This window comes from Rana temporaria, chromosome 6 (genome assembly GCF_905171775.1).
Source record: "Rana temporaria chromosome 6, aRanTem1.1, whole genome shotgun sequence".
NCBI lineage: Eukaryota > Metazoa > Chordata > Amphibia > Anura > Ranidae > Rana > Rana temporaria.
Window position 1 is genome coordinate 113,187,786 of NC_053494.1, and position 23,561 is coordinate 113,211,346.

The 23,561-nt window shown below is 44.1% G+C and overlaps 1 protein-coding gene across 2 annotated transcripts in view; it reads right to left on the reverse strand.

Annotated features, from left to right (window-relative positions):
- Positions 1–971: 971 nt before the first annotated feature.
- KCTD18 (potassium channel tetramerization domain containing 18) overlaps positions 972–23,561 on the reverse strand; it is a 30,618-nt gene continuing 8,028 nt past the window's right edge. For both annotated transcript variants that reach the window (XM_040357192.1, XM_040357191.1), the window contains exons 3-7: positions 16,975–17,186; positions 14,772–14,965; positions 9,163–9,257; positions 8,963–9,065; positions 972–1,660 (exon numbers count right to left, since the gene is read on the reverse strand). In XM_040357192.1, the coding sequence (XP_040213126.1) occupies positions 1,222–1,660; positions 8,963–9,065; positions 9,163–9,257; positions 14,772–14,965; positions 16,975–17,186 (1,043 nt within the window). In that variant the 3' untranslated portion in view covers positions 972–1,221. The remainder of the gene's footprint in view (positions 1,661–8,962; positions 9,066–9,162; positions 9,258–14,771; positions 14,966–16,974; positions 17,187–23,561) is intronic.

Below are 23,561 nucleotides of genomic sequence, written 5' to 3' on the forward strand. Positions count from 1 at the left end.
TATGTATATTTTGATCGATCGAGCACTGTGATACAACTTTTTTTATAATTATTGTTATTATAATCATTCCATTACTTTGATTACTGTAGCGCAGTGCTATTTAAATTCGTGATATACAGACAGGTTCTCTTTCTTATCATAAGGCTCTTGATAATGCTATCCAGGACAGCACCAGCCAAGACAGAGAGCTTGGATACAATGGGGGCATATCTATTACACATGTACTTGAGGGCCTGGACAAGATGGTCTGCAAGATCCATATAGATCAGGAAGACCTGCCCCCGATCCATCCTCCTGTCCGCAGGGACCAGGAAAGAAGATGACTCCTCCACCAGCATCTTATATGCCTGGCGATAACTAGAAATGGGAGGGTCCAGGACACGAGGATAGGTCCACTTCTCCAGAAGGGTCTCCTCAAAGGAGGGGTGTCTGGAAATACCGTACTTATTGATTACCAAGGGATGCACCAGATAGTTCCACTTTGTGTAAATGAGTGTACTAAAACAGGCAGGGAAAGGAATTCCTTGGTTGAATGAAACTGTAAAACCACCTCAGCAGACAAAAATGCTCAGACATGACCTGGACAGTAAGTACACAGACCCCCCTCTGACCAATAGACAGAAAGCACAGGCACGATGTAACATACAATATCACTACTACCCAGAAACCCCACATGAGTCTGCAGCCACAAGCGAGATACACTTGCAACACAGACAGGGGCTGTAGTGCCATCCCTACAGGATTGTTCAAGTAAAGTGGCAGGGAACACCCAAAAAAGCCCCCACCAAATCACCACATCTATTACCTCTAGGCTTATACTTGAGTCAATACGTTTTCCCATTTTTTATTTTTTTTGTAGTAAAATTAGGTGCCTCGGCTTATACGCGAGTATGTACGGTATATGCTTTCTGGAGTTCTTGTAACACATAGATGCTGAATACAATATACCTTAGGAGCACTGTTTACCCACCGTCTCTATAATTTGGAGCTTGGATGGACTGAACATAAAAGTTGGCACTGTTGTTCACACTGTTAATAATTTACGCAACTTTATGTATTGGTGTTATATATAAGTTGCATGTAAAACTACAGCACTGTATTGTTAAGAAACACGTTCGGGTAACGCAGGAGTTTTCACATGTTCGCGGTGCATTTATGCTTAAAAAAAATGTCACACATTATATCAATTCATCTATATCAATATGGATTTGTTTTTTTTTATCAGGGAGGAGTTGAGGGATTTTGTTGTTTTGTTTCATTTAGTGTTGGAAGTTCATTTACAGACATCAGTCCCAGAGATGATCTCTTTAGACGTATTGCACGACTAAAAGCTGGCTTTCTTGAGTTTGAAGGTTTAGAGTCATCCTGACCTCCTCCCTCTTTGCTACCACTAGATTTAGATTGTGGGGTTGAAGGTTTTTCCTCATTACTTTCACTAGTCAACAGTCTAAGTTTTGTTTTAACTCTTCCTGATTCTACAGGACAGTCACTTGGTCTTTTTGAACCTGTACTGTTTGAAGACTCTGGACAGTCATCGGAGGTTGATTTCTTTACCCGAATACGAGTGTTTGTAGATGGCCCACAAAACCGGATAGGCTTTATACTAGTCTTGGATGTTACGGCAGTGTCTTCTTTCTCTTCCGTGAGATTGATACATTTCCTGCAAGGCAATATACACATTTGTCATTACTTTTATTTGCAACATTCTTTATATGCACAGATAAAAATGAGATGACGTCAAAAAGAAGCTCAAGGAAAAAAACATGGACGCTGACCTCTATTTAAAATAAAAGTATGGGGTTTAGGCTACGTTTCCACTATTGCATCCCCCCAAAGTGTGACTTTGATCCAGAGAGTGTAAAGTTTGACCAAAGCGGCACTCAACGTTGCATCAAAGTAGTGCAGAAAACTTTCCAAAGTCGCTGCAACTTTAAAGGGTCACTAAAGGAATTTTCCTTTACCTTACTGCAGTCCTGGTTTCATGTCCTCATTGTTCGTTTTTGCTTTGATGTTGCTGTAATTCCTCTCTGTTCTGGACACTTCCTGGTTGTCTGTTTCCTGATCACCACAGTACTGGGAGATTTCTCACTGTGGTGACTAATCAAAACTGTTTGTAAAACAAAACTGGATTGGTGCTGAGGGGTTTTAGACAAAGCATCACTGCCCTCTATTGGCTCTCTACATCAGAGAACCAGGAAACAACAGCAAAAACAAAACTAAACTGTAGGTACATTATATGATTGTTTTTTATCTATTTTTAAAAGGAATCAGTTAACTATTATGTCTCTATACCCTGTAAACTGTCATTTCAGCAAAAAATGTTTTTTCCTTTAGTGACCCTTTAAGTCACATAGATGGGAACGGGGGCCATTGAAAGCAATAGGCTGTGACTTTGTGTTCAAAGTCGCATGACAGGTCACACTAGAGGGGAAAAAAGGAAAAAACATTTATAATCACCTAGGTGGATGCAGCATCGATCTGGGAAGTCACAGGAGTGCAGAGCGAACTGCACTCCTGTGATTCATAGGAAAAGAATAGCCATAATAGCTTTGGTTATACTTTTCCTTTAACCATTTGCCTACAGGGCACTTTCATCCCCTTCCTGCCCAGGCCAATTTTCTGCTTTTAGCGCTGTCCCACTTTGAATAATAATTATGTGGTCATGCTGTACCCAAATATATTTTTTATCATTTTCTTCATAGAAATAGAAACAAGACCAAAAAAAAAAGTTTTTCTTTGTTTCTGTCAGTAAATTTTGTAAATAAGTACGTTTTCGTCTTCACTGATGAGGTGGCACTAATATGCCACTTTGGTGGGCACTGATGGGTGGCACGGGGGGGGGGTATTTACTGTAATCAGGGCACTGATTGCTCCGATTACATGTCCGGCTGTTCCTTGCGAGGAGATGCCACTGATCAGCCTTCCCTCGGCACACACTCTGTCAGTGTGCAAGAGAAAGAAGCAAGTATCCATAAAACAGGAATTGTGGGATTGTAGAGGCAAACCAAATAAAGAAGGTCTAATCAATATAGTAAAACATATATATATATATAATTTAATGACAATGAAAAAGTATATAAATATAAAAAAATGGTGTGTGTGTGTGTATATTTTGACATATACAACTACAAAACAAAGTAATACATACAAAAATGAAAAATAAATATAAAGCACAAATAGAAATCAAAAATGGGTAACTAAACTAAAATAATTATTAATTTTAGTTTATTTACCCATTTTTGATTTCTATTTGTGTTTTATATTTATTTTTGTATTACTTTGTAGATGTGTATATATATATATATATATATATATATATATATATACACACACATATATATATATATATATATATATATATATATATATATATATATATATATACATACATATATATATATATACATATATATATATATATATATATATACATACATACATACACACACACACACACACACACACACACACACACACATTTTTTGTATATATGGTTTCTATTATGTCTGTTTTTTCTGTTTGTTTTTGTAGAATTTGCTATGGTCGTACCCTCCGGATATACCCCTGATGAAGAGACTATTCATATGTCCCGAAACGCGTTGGGTAGATCAATGACCATTATCATCGGCTCATTATTGCATATTGTTTTGCTTAATTCATTTTTGGTGTCTCCTGCACCATTTTTTATATTTATATACTTTTTCATTGTCATTAAATTATATATATATGTTTTACTATATTGATTAGACCTTCTTTATTTGGTTTGCCTCTACAATCCCACATTTCCCGTTTTAGGTATACGTGCTTCTTTCTCTTGTATATAACCATCTATGGCTCCGTATTGGTGGATACACATTTTTACACTCTGTCAGTGTGAGGTGATGAGAGCCGATCACCGGCATGTCCATGTTTATATGTGACCGGCTGTGATTGGACACAGCCAATCTTATGGTTAAAAAGCAGCGTAATCGGTTCTTTACAGAGATGGGGTCGTGCCGTGTCCGAGCAACACGGTGTGGGCATGCAAGGGCGGCCGTTCATGGGCGACATATGACGCCCAGCCAGAACAAGAGCCGCACTGTGCCTCCATCATTTGACGGTGGGCGGCAAGCGGTTAATCAATACTTTCCTGGTTGCCATGATAGCCCTCTTTAATACTTTCAGTCACTGAACCAAAACAAGTATGCAATAAATAATTTCTGATATTACTTTGACTTTCCTGAACTGCATACTTGTTTTGGAACAATGGCAGCAATTTTTACTTAAAGGAAACTTTTTTTGCTGAAATGACTGTTTACAGGGTATAGAGACATAATAGTTAACTGATTCCTTTTAAAAACGATTAAAAATAGATAAACAATCATATAATGTACCTTTAGTTTCAGTTTCGTTTTTGCATGTTATCCTGCCTCTGTGCTGGACAGAGCCATAGAGAAGTGAGGGTTTTGAAAACGAAACTAGAAGCTCCCAGTACTGTGGTCCAAAGGAAACCGACAACCAGGAAGTGTCCAGAACAGAGCAGAATTACAGCAACATCAGAGCAAAAAAGAACAATGAGGACATGAAACCAGGACTGCAGTAAGATAAAGGAAGCTATTTAGCTAAAAAAAAAAAAAATTCCTTTAGTGACCCTTTAAAGCAGTAGTAAATAGGCTTACCTGTAGGTAAAAATCACAAAGCGGACTTTACTACCGATTTAAAGGAAAAAAAATATGATTGATTTAATGGTGCGTCCATCACATTAAAGCGGTATCAAACCCAAAACCAACAATGTAATATACTGCAACTTACAAATCCTAAGATGTGGTTGCTGTTTTAGTTTTTCTTTTTAGGTCCAGCCCCCCCCCCCCCCCGTTTTCCGCTGGTGATCTAGCCAATGACACATCTCCTGTATTACAGTGCTCCGACTCAGGGTAAAGGAGCACAGGAAGCACGTAGACAGCAGCATTGTCAGTCTGGGGAGAGGGGAGTGTTAGATAGACTAGCAAATTTGAATACACTAACAAATAGTTTTTAAGCAGTTACAGCAAAAAAAATCTTGAGATACAGGTTTTACATAAATAAAAGCAGATCATTGTAAGTACCCCTGCCAGTGCTGAATGGTTTGTCTCATCTCTGTAACCAATACATCTGCAAAAGAGCTTGTTCTTTTGAAAAAAAAAACAGACTTACTGGCCAGATCACCAGATGAAATATAAGAAAGCAAGCCAATGCGGTCATCACACCTATAAATTGGTAAGCTGCAATATAATAAATGTTTTCATTTGGGTTTAGCACTGCTTTAACCACTTGTCGCTCGCCCACCGTTAAATGACGGCTGGGCGGTGCGGCTCTCGTTCTCTGAGGACGTCATATGACGGCCTCCCAGAATGACTGCACTTGCGTGCTTACGCAGTGTTGCTAGGACATGGCACAACCCCGATCTCTGTAAAGAGCCGTGGCTCTTTAACCCTGTGATCAGCTGTGTCCAATCACAGACGGTCACATGTAAGCATGGAGATGCCGGTAATCGGCGCTCCTCGTCTCACACTGACAGAGTGTAAAGAGAGGAGAGCCGATCAGTGGCATCTCCTCACAGAGGACATCTAGGGATGTAATCAGGGCACTGATCATCAGTGCCCTGATTACAATTAAGTGACCACCGATACCAGCAATGTGTGCCCACCACTGCCAAAAATCAGTGGCCATTAGTGATGCCAGAAAGTGCTGGCTATCTGTGCCACCTTATTAGTGCAGCCTATCGGTGCCGCCTCATGAGCGCCCATCAGTGAAGGAGAAAAATTACTCATTTACAAAATTTACTGACAGAAACTAAGAAAATATTTTTTTTTAAAATTTGCCAAAAAAAACACTTAAGAAAACTATTTGTGTGAAAAAAATGTCACATGAAAGCTCATAAATGGCCTGGGCAGGAAGTGGGTGTAAGTGCCCTGTATTGAAGTGGTTAACGCTAAACCCTGGCTCTCCCTCTACCTAAATTTGTGGCAACGTGATGTGTCAGGTTGTAACTCTTCTACCTTATTTTTTTTCTGCAGAGAGGGGTCCTTCTTCAGGTATCCGCGTCACTGCCTCAGTAATGCTGAAATTACTTCCCGTATTGTTTGAATCCCTTCACTCAATATTTAGCGCTGCACTTTTTCTTTCTCACCTTTCGTACACAACATTGTTTTTTGTTGGTGCTGGCCGCTACAGGTTTCACATTATTTATGTTTAGCGCAATTTTTCCACCAATTTTCGAAATTTCCTATTGGCTGTCCAATGACGGAGTCCTCTAAAGATCCAGAAGAGTGCATCTGTGTTATGACACCACGAAGAGGCAACCAGTCGATGTAGGTACAGACTGACGAATCTGCCAGTCATCGAGCCCGTAGTGGAGCCAGCAAGGTTGACGCGGCTGGCAAAATTAGGCAGGCCATAGATGGTGCAAATTCCTTTCCTGCAAGCACGGGTTGTAGGAAAGTAATTTGCAGGATTTCTCCATCAACACAGATAGTGTTGACAAGGGGTAATCCCTCCTGCCAAACTATTGTCTGCTACTGGCGGGCATGGGGAGAAGACAGTGATTATAACTAAGGGCTATAGCAGCCGCTAACGATAATCACAAGAGAATCTGACAGGCTGGTTGTACCCAAGTTGATCATTCAGCCTGCCCATTAATGGTTCAAATGTCAGCAGGTTCCTGCTGAACCAGCCAAGATTCAAACCGTGGGTTTATACATACTTGGGTAAGTATAACAAAGGGTTCAGAATATCTCTTGAAATAAGCTGTAAATGAGTGGAAGCGAGGGCGGAGAGCTTCTCCTGGAGATGGGCTTTATAGGCAGGTGTATTACAGTAAGGCATCCATCTGTGGCCAGCCTAAAGTGAAGAAAGGAGGGATGCGATTATTAAAACCCAAGTTTGCTGACCAGCAGACTTGCCGTTACTCTAATCAGGGCCTTCTTTAACGCGGGGCAAATATGGAAGCTGCCCAGGGCCCGGTCATTGTTTGGTGGCTCTGCGCTGCCCACCCCTTGAAACCAATGCATGCTGCACCTACCCCACACCCCTGCACCTACATCACTCCTGAGCTCTGAACCTAGCGCACCCCTGAACCCTGCACGTGGCGCAACCCCCAACGCTGCATTCTATACATAGTGCACGCTTCAACTCTTTATGTAGCACACATTTCAATTATGCACTTATGTGGCGCACTCCTGAACCCTGTACTCTGTACATAGCGCACCCATGAACTCTGCATGAAGCACAACCCCGCACAAAGTACACCTCTGTACCTAGCGTACCCCTCAATGCTAGTGCAGTTTGGCCACACCCACAATTTTATGCAACGGTTATGATGTGTAGTAACCTCTAGTCACCAATCAGTGAGCAATAATGATTTGCAGTAACCTCTAGAAACCAATTAGTGAGCAGTATTGATGGTTTGTAACCTCTAGCAACCAATCAGCAAGTGGAAATGATTTGCTGTAACCTCTAGCAACTAATCAGTGAGCGGTAATGATGTGCTGTAACCTCTGGCAGCCAATCACAATCGCTGCCTGATCTGCTGCAGTAAACTCATTTGAAGTCTAGCTGGGGAGGGGGGCCGAATAAAATACTTGCCCAGGGTCCAATCAATATTAAAGACGGCCCTGACTCTAATGCATGCTGGGAGATCTCCCAATTACTGCCTGTGAAGTAGTATTGCATGGAACTATACCTTATCATAGCTGATCATTACTTTATCAGCAGAGCTGAGTATAAGTTTGGCTGAAATCTAACAGGATGTATGATTCCATGTCACACGACAGGCTTTTAATGTAATGTTGTGAGATTTCAAACAGTAGTTTGTTTGGTATGCTAAATCTCTTCCTATATATGAAAAACGCTGAGGCTATTGTGTTCAAAGCAAGATCGTGACCAGTCCCAGCAATCTACTGAATGGAAAAAGGATGAATCACCACCAGTTGCTATCAAGTGTGACATCTGCAATCCGAGGGCAATTTTGCCCAACATAACACTGTGAAATCTAGACGACACAAACTTACTGCATTCTTTGCATGAAAATAAAGCCTTCTGTGTGCAACAGCTCCCATCAGCCACCCCAATACTTATCTGAGCCCCCCCCCCCCCCCATCAATTTCAACGAGTGCCTCGGCTGCACGGGACACTCCCTCCTGATTGGCTGAGATACAGCAGCGGCGCCATTGGTGGCGAATGGAGCACTGAATGAATACATGGAGCTGCAGCTCGGCTCGGGTGCCCCCATAGCAAGCTGCTTGCTGTGGGGGCACTCAACAGGAGGGAGGCACCAGAAGCTCCAACAAGGGACCCGAGAGGAGGAGTATCCAGGCTGCCCGATGCAAAACCACTGCACAGAGCAAGTAAGTATGACATGTTTGTTATATTAATAGGAAAAATAAAAAAAGTGACTTTACAATCCCATTAAGCTATTAAAGGGTTCGTAAAGGTTCATGTTTTTTCACCTTAATGCATTCTATGCATTAAGGTGAAAAAACATCCGACGATTACCGGCCCCCCAGCCCCGTTTTACTTACCTGAGCCCTGGAAAGTCCTGCGTTGAACGCGCTTGATCGTTGCCCAGGCTTCTCGGCTCTTCATTGGATAGATTGATAGCAGCGCAGCCATTGGCTCGCGCTGCTGTCAATCAAATGCAATAACGCGGGCACTGGGCCGAGTCCTGCAATTGGCAGCTATGGACGCCGAATGCAGGTCTTGGGAGCACGCCCCCAAGGTAAGCCCCTTGGGAGAGCGCTTCCCAGAGGGTGTTATCTGAAGCGGGGAGGAGCCGAGAGAGCTGCCGAGGGACCCCAGAACAAGAGGATCGGGGCCACTCTGTTCAAAACGAACTGCACAGTGGAGGTAAGTATAACATGTTTGATATTTAAAAAAAAAAAAAAAAAAAAAAAAATCGAACCTTTACAACCCATTTATATGGCATAAAGAATGCAACATCCTTTACCTAGTCCTCACTGGTGTTATATTGCCTGGATCGCCTTGTATTGATCGTTCTTCTAGTGTCCAGCACTCAATTAATTCTTGAGGAACCCTCCAGTAGCTGAATCCTGCAAGAAATCTACATGTGTTACATCATAGAACACAAAGAGAGTGAGATACAGTGTGAAGGTTCCAACCACTGAAAAACTTCCCAACATGTTTTACCTCTTCCTTCCCAGGTTTCAAAAGCATCCATCATGGACTTCAGCTCAGATACACTGTAGTAGCTCAAAATGTACTGAATATTACCACCAGCTTCCCTGTCAGGGTAAACAGAACAGTTTAAAAGGTTATAGCTATGTGTCTTTATTTACACACGGCCTCGTTTACTATATATAATCTTCATATAAAATGAAATAAAGTAAGTGTCTTAGGAAAACTGATTTTTTTTAGTTTAGATCACTTTAGCACCAACAGCTTAGTTAAATTATATATAAACCTAATCACTAAAAATCTGATATAATCTTCATCATGTTAATGTAGTTTTTAAATTCCATTGTTTAAAATCTATTGCTTTAATTACTGTAAAATAATATTTTGTACTTCTGCCATGAATTCTTTGTATAGGCACTTCCTGTGTCAATGCATTCTTCCTGAATAAACGATTTTGCACTAGAGTAAATAAATAAATTTATACAAAGATCCTCTCACCGTGAAATAAGTGATAAAGTGCTATCTAATGAATAACAACCGGCTCTTGAAACACACGTGACAAAGATCAAATATGTAAAAGTGATCCAATATACAGATACATAAAGTGCTGCTGTGCAAATATAGTCACCCTGAATGATGCAAGGTGAGAGTTCTGGGAGACTGGTGGAGGAGAGTCACTATGGTTCAATACTACAAATAAGAAACATTGTCATCAGGAATTTGGAAACATTGGAGGACCTACCCTCTCATCAAATATATGGGACATTTTATTCATCTTCTACATATACCATCATTGCATTATTGAACCATTCACTATTGTACATATCGGTGCAATTGAGTGGCACTATCAGCACTTTCTTTGCAGTTTTTTTTGCATCATTCAGAGTGACTATATTTGCACAGCAGCACTTTAGCAATCCTCTTCTTTTTTTTGTGTGAGATAAATGGACAAACAGGAGAAAACTTTTGTCCGTTCTTCCCCCTTTCTGTGAGTGACAGGTTATTTACATATCTTGTGCACTAGCTTGAGACAGGCATTATTTAATTCCCTCCCCCACTCCTTTTCTGAAGTCATGTGGTTACTTTTCTGGATTTTGACTGGATGTTAGTGATCATAGCAGAATTTAGTGTAAGGAATACACAGGAGAAAATACATGTTGACAAGGGGAGTGTAGAGGTGGGCGGGGAGTTTACTGACATCACGACTCCACCCACCGAGCTCTAGACAACAGATCCACCCACAGAATCTGCAGTTTTTCAGTTCTTATAATAGAGAGAGGGGAGACATTTAACAGGTAAGGATACATGCAGGAGGCATGTATATCCGTATAGATCAGCACTATGGCAGTCGTTTAGAAAGGATGAGAGTGGGTTTACATCCACTTTAAGTTTCTCTTATAAAATTTTGAAAACCGGTAATTTTTCTCCTTCATTGATGTGCACTGATGGGCACTGTTGGGTATGCACTGATGATCAGTGCCCTGGTTATCAGTGCAGATGTCCCCTTGCACATGCTGTGACAGCGTGAGGAAAGGAATACCGATAACTGACAAGTGTGTTTATATCGTGATTAGCTGTGATTAGACACAGCTGATCACGTGGTAAAGAGCCACTGTGATTGGCTCTCTACTCCGATCTGTGATTAGCTGTGTCGTAAAGACACAGTGATCACAGAGCACGCAGAGTGCATGCCACAGCAGGAGTGCAATCATGGGAGGACATCATGCAATGCCCTCCCAGAACTGGCCATGCCATGCTTTAGCCGTCATTTTGCAGTCAGCAAGTTAAAGTGTACTTATCCTTTAACCCTTGCATGGTTGTAAACCTCAAATATAAAAAAAAAGCACATCCCTCTATAGTGTGTTCTAGCTTGAATCCAAAGCACTGAAGCACCCAGTGTGGTTCTTCTCTGATCCCTCTGCTATCTGCATGAGTCACTGAAAAGACTCTAAAGCCAACAACCTTAACCGCCACCTGCCCGCTGTAGACAAATGACGACGGGTGGGATCCCCTCTTGTTCTAGGCCAACATTATAAGATGTTGCCCAGTCTCACCGCAATCCTGTGCCCCCAGCGGCACGCAGCGGTTGCGCTGTGTCCCTGGGATACGACGATCTCAGTAAAGAGCCGATGACACGTCTCTTTACCCATGTGATCAGCTGTGTCCAATCACAGATGACCATATGCAAACAAGGAAGTGCTGGTAATCGGCTCTCCTCGCCTCACACTGACAGAGTGCCAGTGCCACCCATCATTGCCGCCTATCAGTACCGCATATTAGTGCCTCATCGGTGCATCCTCACCAGCACCCATTGAAGGAGAAAAAAAATGTTATTTACAAAATTTCTGACAAACTAAAAACATTTGCTCTATTTGTGGGGAAAAGTTATAAAAAAAATCATATGGGTACTGTATTGCATGACCTCACAATTGTCATTGGAAGTGTGACAGCGATGAAAGCTGAAAATTGGCCTGGGCAAGAAGGGGGTGAAAGTGCCCATTAGGCAAGTGGTTGAGGGAAACACCCTGCCCTGCCTCCATCACATGGCTGGCGACTCATAGCCTCAGCTCTGTATGTTTTTTTTATGTCGGAGTGTATGTGGGTGTCCCCTCATTGCACTCAGCTATCAGTTTTCAAAGAGCTCTGCAGTGTGCATGTGGCATCAAACTCCCATCTCCTGCCTGCTAGGGCTGAGAAAAAACTTGGGTCTGTGTTGATTTTAGAAGGCTCTACAGGGGAAATTGGTGCAGATAAATAGGTACAACTTATGTAGGAGCATTTGTTTCTATCTCTGTTTTTTTACCTGAAACTAGTAACTTCACTGAGTATATGTAAGCGTTTACAACCACTTTAAAATGCCAATTTTAAGTCTGGGAATTAGTGAAAGAAGAGACCCCAGAGAATAAAAATTGTTGCAGTTTTTTACTTTCTACTACAGTGCATCCAGGAAGTATTCACAGTGCTTTACTTTTTCCACATTTTGTTATGTTATGGTCTTATTCCAAAATGGATTGCATTTATTATTTTATTTTATGGATTGCAATTCATTAAATTCTACAAACAAAACCCCATAATGACAATGTGAATAAAGTTTGTTTGAAATCTTTGCAAATTTATTAAAAAAAATAAAATTCACACGTACACAAGTATTCACAGCCTTTGCCATGACACTCAAAATTGAGCTCAGGTGCTTCCTTTTTCCACTGATCATCCTTGAGATGTTTCTACAACTTGATTGGGGTCCACCTGTGGTAAATTCAGTTGATTGGACATGATTTGGAAAGGCGCACACCCGTCTATATAAGGTCTCACAGTTAACAGTGCATGTCAGAGCACAAACCAGGCCATGAAGTCCAAGGAATTGTCTGTAGACCGTGATTGTATTGAGGCACAGAAACATTTCTGCAGCATTAAAGGTTTCAATGACACAGTGGCATCCATCATCCTTAAATAGAAGAAGTTTGGAACCACCAGGACTCTTTCTAGAGCGGGCTGCCTGGCCAAACTGAGTGATTGGGGTAGAAAGGCCTTAGTCAGGGAGGTGACCAAAAACCAGAACAACCATCTCTGCAGCACTTGACCAATCAGGCCTGTATGGTAGAGTTGCCAGACAGAAGCCACTCCTCAGTAAAAGGCACATGACAGCCCGCCTGGAGTTTGCCAAAAGGCACCTGAAGGACTCTCAGACCATGAGAAACAAAATTCTCTGGTTTGACGAAACAAAGATTGAACTCTTTGGTTTGAATAGCAAGCGTCATGTCTGGAAGAAATCAGGCACTTCTCATCACCTGGCCAATACCATCCCTACAGTGAAGCATGGTGGAGGCAGCATCATGCTGTGGGGATGTTTTTCAGCAGCAGGAACTGGGAGACAAGTCAGGATTGACGGAAAGATGAATGCAGCAATGTACAGAGACATCCTTGATGAAAACCTACTCCAAAGCGCTCCAGACCTCAGACTGGAGTGAGGGTTCATCTTCCAACAGGACAACGACCCTAAGCACACAGCCAAGATAACAAAGGAGTGGCTACAGGACAACTCCCTGAATGTCCTTGAGTGGCCCATCCAGAGCCCACACTTGACCCCAATAGAACATCTCTGGAGAGATCTGAAAATGGCTGTGCACAATGCTCCCCATCCAACCTGATGGAGCTTGAGAGGTTCTGCAAAGATCAATGGGAAGAAACTGTCCAAAAATAGGTGTGCCAAGCTTGTAGAATCATACTCAAAAAGACTTGAGGCTGTGATTGATGCCAAAGGTGCTTCAACAAAGTATTGTGCAAACGCTGTGAATACTTACTGCATTTTTTATTTTTAATAAAATTATTAAAGATTTCAAACAGACCTTTCACGTCGTCATTATGGGGTATCGTTTGTAGAAGTTCGAAAAAAATTATGAATTTAATCCATTTTGGAATAAAGCTGTAACATAAAGTATGGAAAAATCTAAGTGCTGTGAATACTATCCAGATGCACTGTGATGATATTAGTGCAACTGTTTATCAAACTCATATTTTCAGTCAAAAATACCCTAATTTTTGCAACCAAGTTAACCATTTTCCATTCTTTGGTAAAATATAAAACAGCTTGCGTCAAGTAAATAGATATCCAACATGGCAAGCCCCAAAGCCTGTGTCATGCTGACAAACTTTGGTATCAAAAGTGTTGTCCTTAGGCAAAGTCTTTGCAGGTTATCAGTTTATTGTTAACCATGAATACTGGCCCTAGAATTATTGGTTATCACCATGCACACTGGAGTGACAACAATATATGTAGATGCATATTTCTGGCATTTTTGTTTATAATTGTTTTGTATTTTATTACTTGTTTTATCATCATCATCATATAGGAGGCTGATAACACGCTATATATGACAGGTCCATTTTAAGGAGATATTAGGGGTCTATTAGACGCCTAATGTAACCTCGGGACCCCCCTGAAGCTGATCAAACATAGATCATACATGATCAACTTTGTCCCTGGCCAAAGTAGCAGGGGAATGACAGAGCTGAGACTGGAAGTGGCAAAATTCTCTGTTCATGTACTGTAGGGACAATCAGTGAATAAATGTTCACTGATCTCCTCCCCCACTCTACCTACTGACATCTGCCATGCCCAAGATTTGGGTGGAGCTGGCTTCCATGATCCTGCTTATTTGACATCCTCTCTGCACTATGTAATGTATATATTTTTATAGGCTCCAAACAAAAGCTGCCAAGCAAAAAGCCCCTTTCACACTGGCCGCATCCGGTTTGCTCAGCAAGGTATATGTCCGCTGATCCTCTGCTGAGCTGAGCGGCTGGATGACAGGTCTGTGTCTGCTCTTTTTACGCAGAGTGGACACCGACACAGCCTGCTCTGTTCTATGGGAAGTGCAATGTAAACGGACTGGCTGTCCATTTACACCTGACTGCCTTCCAATCCGTTCCAGCCAAATAGAGGTGGAACGGATCCCCTTCCGTTTGTTTTTGCCAGATCGGATCAGAGGAAGCCAGATGCCAACTGCCTATAGAGAATGGAGGGTCTGAACTGGTCTGCCTGAAAAACGGATGGTCCAAGTGAAAGGCACCTTACTGTTAAAAGGCATAACATTAAAACCTCTGCTGTCACATAGTGTTACCTTTTGTACATATGTTTATGATCGATTCGGTTCCCCAGTTGTTTCCGTAGAGCGGAATCTCCATCTTCTCTGGTTGCATAGATGCCAATGATCCTACTTTCACAGCTTGAGCCACACGTGTGTAAGTAATGCAACACCCACACTGTAGGCTTTGTGCATATAAGGCCATAAGAATCACAGAAGTCAAACAAAACCTGAAAGAAGGATTGATGGTAAGAAAGTAAACCCAAATTCACCTTTTTCACATTTCTTTCTGTAACATATTTGTTGTGTATTTATTTTATCCGTTGTATTTTCCATTTTCCACTTTGCATATTTACCTTTGCTGCATCTTTAAAGTTCCCTCCCAATATTTCCTGGTGCAGCAATTATTTTTGTACACATAAAAACCTCAATGTACGAAAACTGGAGATCGTGATCATGACTTGACTGCAACTGCATAGTGAGGATGACAGCAGCTGCAAAAAGAAATCAATGTACAGAAGTCTGAAAAATCTTTCCCAGATCATTCCCCAGGTTGGTTTACCCCTTACTTGGATAGCTGGGTTCTCATGTGCTCCATTGAATCAACAGAGGCTGTTCTGTCCAGCAGGTCTCATCTGGTCCCTGGTCAGCAGTGCTTCCTTGAGGGCTCAGGATTGGGGTGGGCCAAGTCACTCTTGGTGTCATAATTCTACCAAACTCTAGGATTCCTGGAAAAGGAGTTATCAGGTATTCCAAAACCACCCACCAGGACAATTAACTGGAGGATGATATGGGTAAAACCTGATTATTACCTGAAAACTTATTTTCCAGGAATACTCCAGGGTGGTGGAGTTATGACAACATGAGTGGTGTAGTCCAGTCCAAGGTAGAACTAATGCCAGGGATGCAGATGGGACCGTGTGAAACCCCAGCCATCCAAGTAAGGGGTTAACTGTTCTGTACGCTTTCTGGAAAATGAATTGTTAGGTAATCACCCAGGTTTTTTTAGGGACTTGTTCACATTAGTGAGCCACTCTAAATGCACATGTGCTTCTGTGAGCTCATAGACAATAACTGTATTTGTCATAGAATCAAATTAAAATGTGAGCAGGTGGTTGCTGTTGCGACCTGCTGCAATGAAAAAATGTACTGCATGCAGTACTGTTGTTCAGCACACACCAAGGCAACACTGCCACTTAGATGGATAGAATTTTCAAGCAGACATTCTTAGGGTTCATGTACTAGGCTAACCTCCGGTCGCAGGCGGTCAAAACATTCCTATCCTGAACGTTATTCTTCCACGTTCAGGAGAGGGAAGTTCAACCTCCCCTAACCGCAGCAGCTTCTAAACGCTTGTGAAAGCCCATGTGTACATGGACACATAGGGGGTTATTTACGAAAGAAAAATCCACTTTGCAGTGCAAGTGCACTTGAAAGTTCAGTCGATTTAGATCCGAGGGGGACATGCAAGGAAAATAAAAAAAAAACAGCATCCCAGCTTAAGTCACAGAGCCTATACATTGTTAAGGAAAATGGTTTTATGCGGTTTGCAGATTAACACATTGTATGTGCTAGGAGGAGGAAGGGCCCAATTCCTGCCTCCTGCTTTTAAAAGTTGCACATAGTTCCATCCTGTGGACAAGCTTACTAACATATTTAATTAAAGCAAAGTTCCGACTAAAAAAAAAAAAAAATTAAAAGTCGGTAGCAACAAATACTGCAGTTGCCAACTTTTAATAAATAGGACTCTTACCTGTCCCACGGTCCAGCGATACGGCCGAACTAAGCCCCACTCCTCTATATGGCACCGGCATTGTCACTGTGGGTGCCCGGCTGTGCCTTCACAGTCAGGCACACAAACGCGCGAGCCACGCTATGCACTGTGTCTGGCAATCATCTGGGACCTGTGACGTGTCCCAGATGATTGCCGAGAGGGAGAGGTGAACTTCCTTCCAGTGCCGCAGTGCCCCGGAGAGTAAGTGGGTGCTGGAACCCGCTACCCACCCCCCCCCCCCGCAAAAAAAAAAATGACATGCCAGCGGAAGTTCAATTTTTGGGGGAAACTCCACTTTAAAGTAATGCAGAACAAATGTTCAAAGTAAAAAAAAAAAAAGGTTCAAAACCATCCCCACCCTACCTAAAACCTGAAGTTCCACTATAAATACTGTAGGCCATACAGCTGAATGTATTACCATTTTAGCAGATGCATCAACAGAAATAAAAGGATGAAATCACACACCTTTTTAAGTTCTAAATTTGAGTCAGAAGAATGAGTCTCCATTTCATTGGCCAAATGTTCAGTAAGACTGTATGGGAAGGGAATTCCAAAGTAATCTGCCTCCTCTTGTAGAGCAATTCTGGTTTGTTCATCACTTGGGATTTGTATTTCCCCATGTAAGTAGTCTAGGATGTATCTAAACAGGTCACCGTTTCTATCAATAAGGCAAAAACCTGCAGTTAAGGGGAAGACAATTAATCTTTGCCTAAAATACTTTAAAACTAAAAAAGAAAATATCAGAGAATTCAAACAATCCCAAAATATATCATATAAAATAAAATTCTACTCGTATATTAAAAATAACCTTGCAGCTGCAATATACCTAGGCATGTATGTATGAAATATTTGCAAGCAATTTTTCCTGTGACACTACATTCCTTCTGTGTAAATGTGGGTGAAATGTAATGTTGCTGGGCTATTTTCTCGCAAGGTGGAAGGTTATTCATTCATACAGAATCAGGTAAAGCGGAAAGTGAATCAGGAAAATACTGCCTTATGGACCACAGCTTCATCTATTTACCATATGTGGTATTTGCCCCTCCATTCTTTTTTGAATGAATGAATACATTCGATTCTGCCCCTATTCGCACAGAATGAATGCACATGCATTTTACAGGACAAACAGTTCTGCAAATTTCATTACACCTTTAGATTTTGAATACTACTAAGGACCTGTTTAACCGTTTCGCTGCCAGGTCCGCACATCCGATGTCTCCTTAAAGAGAATCTGTCACCAAAAAAATCATCACATAAGTGACGCATGCATCTGGGGCACCTACACATGAAAAATAGGATTTTTTGTACTCACCGTAAAATCCTTTTCTCTGAAGTCCATGGACGGACACAGCTCCTTAAATCTTGACAAGTGGGTTATGTTCCCTGTTTACAGGAGAGGACTAGGCAGAAACATGTTAAATAGTTAAATACATGTTACATTAACAGAGTTGAACAGCCCCGCCCAGGGGGGCGGTCCCTCCAGACATAACCCTCCTCACTGCAGCTTGCAGCCTCAGTTCGTAACAAGCAGTACAAACCTAAAAAGGAGGGGTGGGAGCTGTGTCCGTCCATGGACTTCAGAGAAAAGGATTTTACGGTGAGTACAAAAAATCCTATTTTCTCTTATCGTCCATGGACGGACACAGCTCCTTAAATCTTGACAAGTGGGACGTCCCCAAGCAGTGTCAAAAAACGAGGGGTGGGAAATATATCAGTAAAAACAATTTTAACTTCACCCCAAAACAAGCAGAGCTCCTCAACAGGGGAGGTGCAACTTTAAACAGCCGCCGGCAAAAACTAGCGGCTGAAAAAAACATCATAAGATGCACTCACAGCAACCATGTAAATTCTGGAAAAAGCATGAACGGATGAGCAAATCGCCGCCTCGCACACCTGTGAGACCGACGCATGATGTCGGGAAAAAAAAAAAAAAAAAAAAAACCCAGGAAGCACCAATTGCCCTGGTCGAAAGTGCCGTGACCGGAAAGGGGGGCCCGTCCTTTTGTGGACCAGACACCGACACAAAAGAGAGTCAGAAGCTCCGAAATGGAGCCGTAGTAGGCTGGTATACCCGCAAAGCGCGTACCACGCCTAAAGTATGAAAGGCCGAAACCTCCTTCGGAAGAAGGGAAGGTCGCGGGCGCACCATCACCCAATCCTTATGGGGGATCAAGCATGGCGGCTTGCAAGACAAGACCGCCAACTCAGAAACCCCTCTAACAGAGGTAAAGGCCACTAAAGGGGCCACCTTCTGAGATAGTGTCAAGAGAAAATCTCTCTGATGTTTCCAAAAGGAAGGTTCCTGAAGAACCGAGAGCACCAGAGTCAAAACTCATGGGGGAAGAGATGGGCCAAGAGGGGAAAGTATATGACAAACCCCTTGCACACAAAAAAAGGGGACCCACCAGGGAACGGGCCGCAAAAAGGCCACTAAAAGAACACAGCCAAGGCTGAAATCTGCCCCCAAACGTTGCTTTAAGCAATTTTTAGATCCAATCCAAGCTTTAAAAACAGCAGGACCCTGGACACCGAGAGTACGCCCGTGGACGTCACTCCATCCCTTCGCACCAAGAGAGGTGCGACGGCAGATCCTCCGGAAGAAGACTACGGTGCCCTGTTGAATTGACCGAGTCAGACAGACCCTGGTCACCTAAAGTCTGGCTTCAATAACCATGTTGAGCAAGTCAGTGACTGTACAACAGGAGGAAGTATGGGACCTTGAGACAGGAACCTCCTGCCCTGGCAATCGCCAGGGTGCCTCCGCTACCAGGCGCCCGATATCAGCGTACCAAGGACGCCAAGGTCAATCTGGAGCGATTAGAATCATCTGGATCTCCTCAGCATCCACTCTGTGGAGCGGCCGAGGAAGCAATTACCATGGAGGAATGGCAAAAAATCACCGATACAGACAACACAGGGCCACCAGCGCGACTGACGCGTCTGTACAAGATCACTAGACCTGGCCACTAACTTTGACACCCTTGCGGCGGAGACAAGCTGCCAGGAGATCCATGCCATGTGAGGCTCACCTCCTGCAAGGGAGCCGAAACACCCCAAGCACAAAGACCAGTCGCCCTGGTCCAGCATCTGGCGACTCCAGTAGTCCGCCTGCCGGCATACCTGATGGTAGACTGAAGCCACGGCCGTGGCGTTGTCCGGCTGAAACCAGATCGGTCGACCACAAGGAGAAGCATAGCCTGATCGCCTAAAATAGTAGGACAATGAACAGTAGACAGCACCTGGTATTCCCAGGCGGTCTCCCACCAGGCACTAGCCAGGCCCGACCCTGGGTAGCTACCGAGACCAGACACATTCAAGGAGGTGTGGTCATAGGTCCACGCTAGTCCAGCGACTCAGGGCCGACTGGACCCCCCAGTTTTGTGAACCTCCAGGTTCACAACCCGTGAGCTGGCATCCGTCGTAAACACCGACCACTGGAAGGAAGGAACAACTTCCCGGACCGAAGAGTCGGGAATCTCTGTCACCAACTCAGAGAGACTCTGACTAGGTGGCGCACAGGAATCTAATGATTTCAGAGACAAGAGATTTTTACCACCTGGACAGTAGTTCCCCTGGAAAACCAGGGTGTGGAACTGGGCATACAGTACCACCTTGAAGGAGGCTACCCACAGACCCCGAACCAGCAGGCGCCCGGAGAGAAGACCGATTGCGTGATGCCAATACCTTCACCGCAGACTGAAGAGTCTGCAATTTCTCCAGGGGAAGAAGGACCTTTGCCACTGAGGAGTCTGGATCAACACTAGATACTCCAACGCTGAGTCGGAACCTAGCATGCCCATGATTTGAACCCTGGGTCGCACACATGGAGGGCAAGCTTGCTGCCACTGAGCTACACTTTCTGGCCTAAACGTTTAACATCCACCCGAATCTTCGGAGGGTCTGAATGGGAATAACCCATCCACTAGGTCGGAGACAGAAGCTGCTCTCAGAGGAAAGTCGTCCAAGTAGCCAATGAGGCAAAGCCTCGCTGTCCCAACAAAATTCAAATAAGTGCGAGCTCCTAGCTGAAAACCCATGGTGCTGACGCCAGATCAAAAGGGAGGGCCACAGGCAGACAGAGACCCTTCTCTCATCACGAAGCACAGAAAAAAACACTGTGACATGTGCAAAACGGGACATGCATGTATGCGTCCCTGATATCCGAGGACGTCAGGACATCCCCCGGATGAAGCGCAGCTACCACCGAACAAATGGATTCCATGCGGAACTACCCGACGTTCACAAAGGTATTTAGGGCCTGAGGCCCATAGAAAACCCCAAAACTCTCGTCCTGCAGGAAAGGTAAAATTACCTCGCAGCTTAGCAAATCCCACACTGCCCAAGGCAGACCGACGGGCCAGGAGAGGAAGACACAACGACAGAACTTTGTTCTGTGGATAGGAAGAAACCCTATCTAGTACTCCGAAGAGACCACCTCGCAGACCCACTAGTCGGAGAGCAGGGAGGTTTCACTGAATTGTGAACCTGCAAGCCGCCCCTCCCACCTAGAGACATGGAGGGAAGGCTATATACATTGGCAGGATTTGGGTGCCAGCGTGATCGGCTTATGCACCCAGGGACAGATTAGTCCCCCAGCTGGGCCTTTGACGGCCTGGGAGGGTTGCCCCTAAATATTACACACACATAGTGTGTATGTATATTATGTAGGTGTATGCACACATGTCTTTGGAGGAAACCGGAGTACCCGGAGGAAACACACGCAGACACAGGGAGCGACAATGCAAGCTCCAGGCAGATTGGCGTCAGTGTGCGGATTCGAACCAACGACTCTTTTGCTGCCAAGTAATGGAGTTAAGCACTACACCACCGTGTGCATAAAACCATTCTGAAACAGACGCCCTGGATAACAAGGGCGCAGCATTCAATGAAGCATCACAGACCTATATGAGGCCCTGGACCAGCTGGTCCGCTAGGCTAATAACCTCAGGAGAGAGTCGGTGCTCCTCCACTGTCTGGTGCAAAATGCTCACTCTGTGAGTTGTATACAGCACTAGGGGTCAGGACTACTCCAGGATGGCCGCCGAGCGTTCAGAACGCGGCCACAGGAAAATGGCCGGCACAATGTAAGCTGCGCCATAGCGCGGCTATGACAAAATGGGCGCCAATGGGAGTTTTCAATGTAATTGAAAAACCTCCCAAAAAATGGCGCCAGTGTCGACTGAGACCCCAGTGTAGTGGCCACAATAGGCCCGCAAGCCAGACCCCAGCATGGTAAACATGGAACGGGTCAGTACTTCGGATCTTCTATCAGTCAGATCCATACAAGCGGGGGTTCCCGCCCTGGCGGTGAGGGACTACAAAAGCCCTCAGCGGCTTTTCTCATTCCGCATCTCAGAAATTATCAAAGAAGGGCACAGAAGGAAAAAACCTACACAGCGGTCTGATTTGTGTGATCCAAAAAAGACCGAGCCCTCAGCGGAAACCCAGCTGCACTATGCAGCTTAGGAGAGTCCCTTGCAGCAGTAAAAAGCGCACCCATAAATGCCTTATTCTGCTTTTTTTTTTTTTTTTTTTTTTTTTTTTTTTTTTTTAGGTACCTGGTCCATGGCTCCATAACAGAGCATTCCCCAGGGGATAACGGGGGAAGGGGGCACTCTTTTACCGCCCGCCCGCAGTCCAGCCCCACCCTGGCACAAACTGTGTCCAGGACTAACAATAAAAACTCTGTGGGAATCCCAGGTGCTAACACCTGCTGCCACCACCAGCATGTGGGGAAGGACCCAGATACTGACTCCAATATTTACATAGTGTGTATTATAATATGCACACCTGTCCATACAAATAGACAAAAGCTCCTAGAGCCCTATTCAGGGCCTCTCACCCACTTGCTGCGCTGACCAGGGGTAACCAGGGGACTCCCTCAGGAGGAGACTGCCCAGTGCTGCCTGTGAGAGGAAAAGAACCGTGAGGTAACTTTTGCAGGGACCTGTGTTTAAACAGGAAAAGCCTCCTAGGGCTGTTTTATTTAAGGATAAGACACAGATACAGCATAAAAAGCAAAACCGTTACAGGTGTCACCAATCAGTCAGCGTCTGCTGAAGTATAATCATAAACATCTGTGCTCATCACAGGGCTTTTTACCTCACAGGAAAGCCCAATACAAAAAAGAAAAAACACAGGCCAGATAACACAGTCCCCTCAGGAAGGCCCCCTCCCCCCTGACAGCGGCAATGTTAGCAATGCAGCAAGGGAAAGGAGCAGGGAAGGGAGGGGAAGTGACCCCCGAACCCCAGGAATGCCCAGCCGTACCAACCCACCGAAGCAGGAGGGACTGTACTTACCCATCCAAGCGAGGACTCGCTGACGCATTCCTGACAGAACTACAACCGAAATGGAGGTAGCTGTCGGCCCGGTCCACTGTGAGTGAGACAACACCACAGCCCAGTCATATGTGGACCTCGGAGCAAAGCTCACCGGCCACCCCAGGAGTCATGGGGTATGGCGTGGCAGACCAAGCCTCTTTGCAAAGGTGTGCCCACGCTTGCTGGTCGGACTGAGTAGACTACAAGGATCTATATTATCCAGCCTGTCTCTCAGCCGACAGTTGAAAGAAGATTCTTCAAGAAAAAGTAAAGTAAAATAAAATAAAATAAAATTTCTCCTCAGGGCGCTGGGCCCAAAGGGAGCCATACGTCCTTCTTTGCTAGGCAGAACGAAACTGAGGCTGCAAGCTGCAGTGAGGAGGGTTATGTCTGGAGGGACCGCCCCCTGGGCGGGGCTGTTCAACTCTGTTAATGTAACATGTATTTAACTATTTAACATGTTTCTGCCTAGTCCTCTCCTGTAAACAGGGAACATAACCCACTTGTCAAGATTTAAGGAGCTGTGTCCGTCCATGGACGATAAGAGAAACATTGATTTCCATACACGTTACATATCGCCCCGCATACCGGAGTGGGAGCAATATTTATAGCTTCAGAGCTCCTCTGTAGCACTAGACCAGAGGTCTCCAAACTGCGGCCCGAGGGCCAGATGTGGCCCTTTGCTAGCCTTTATCCGGCCCTTGGGGCACAATTCCTCCCACTGACATG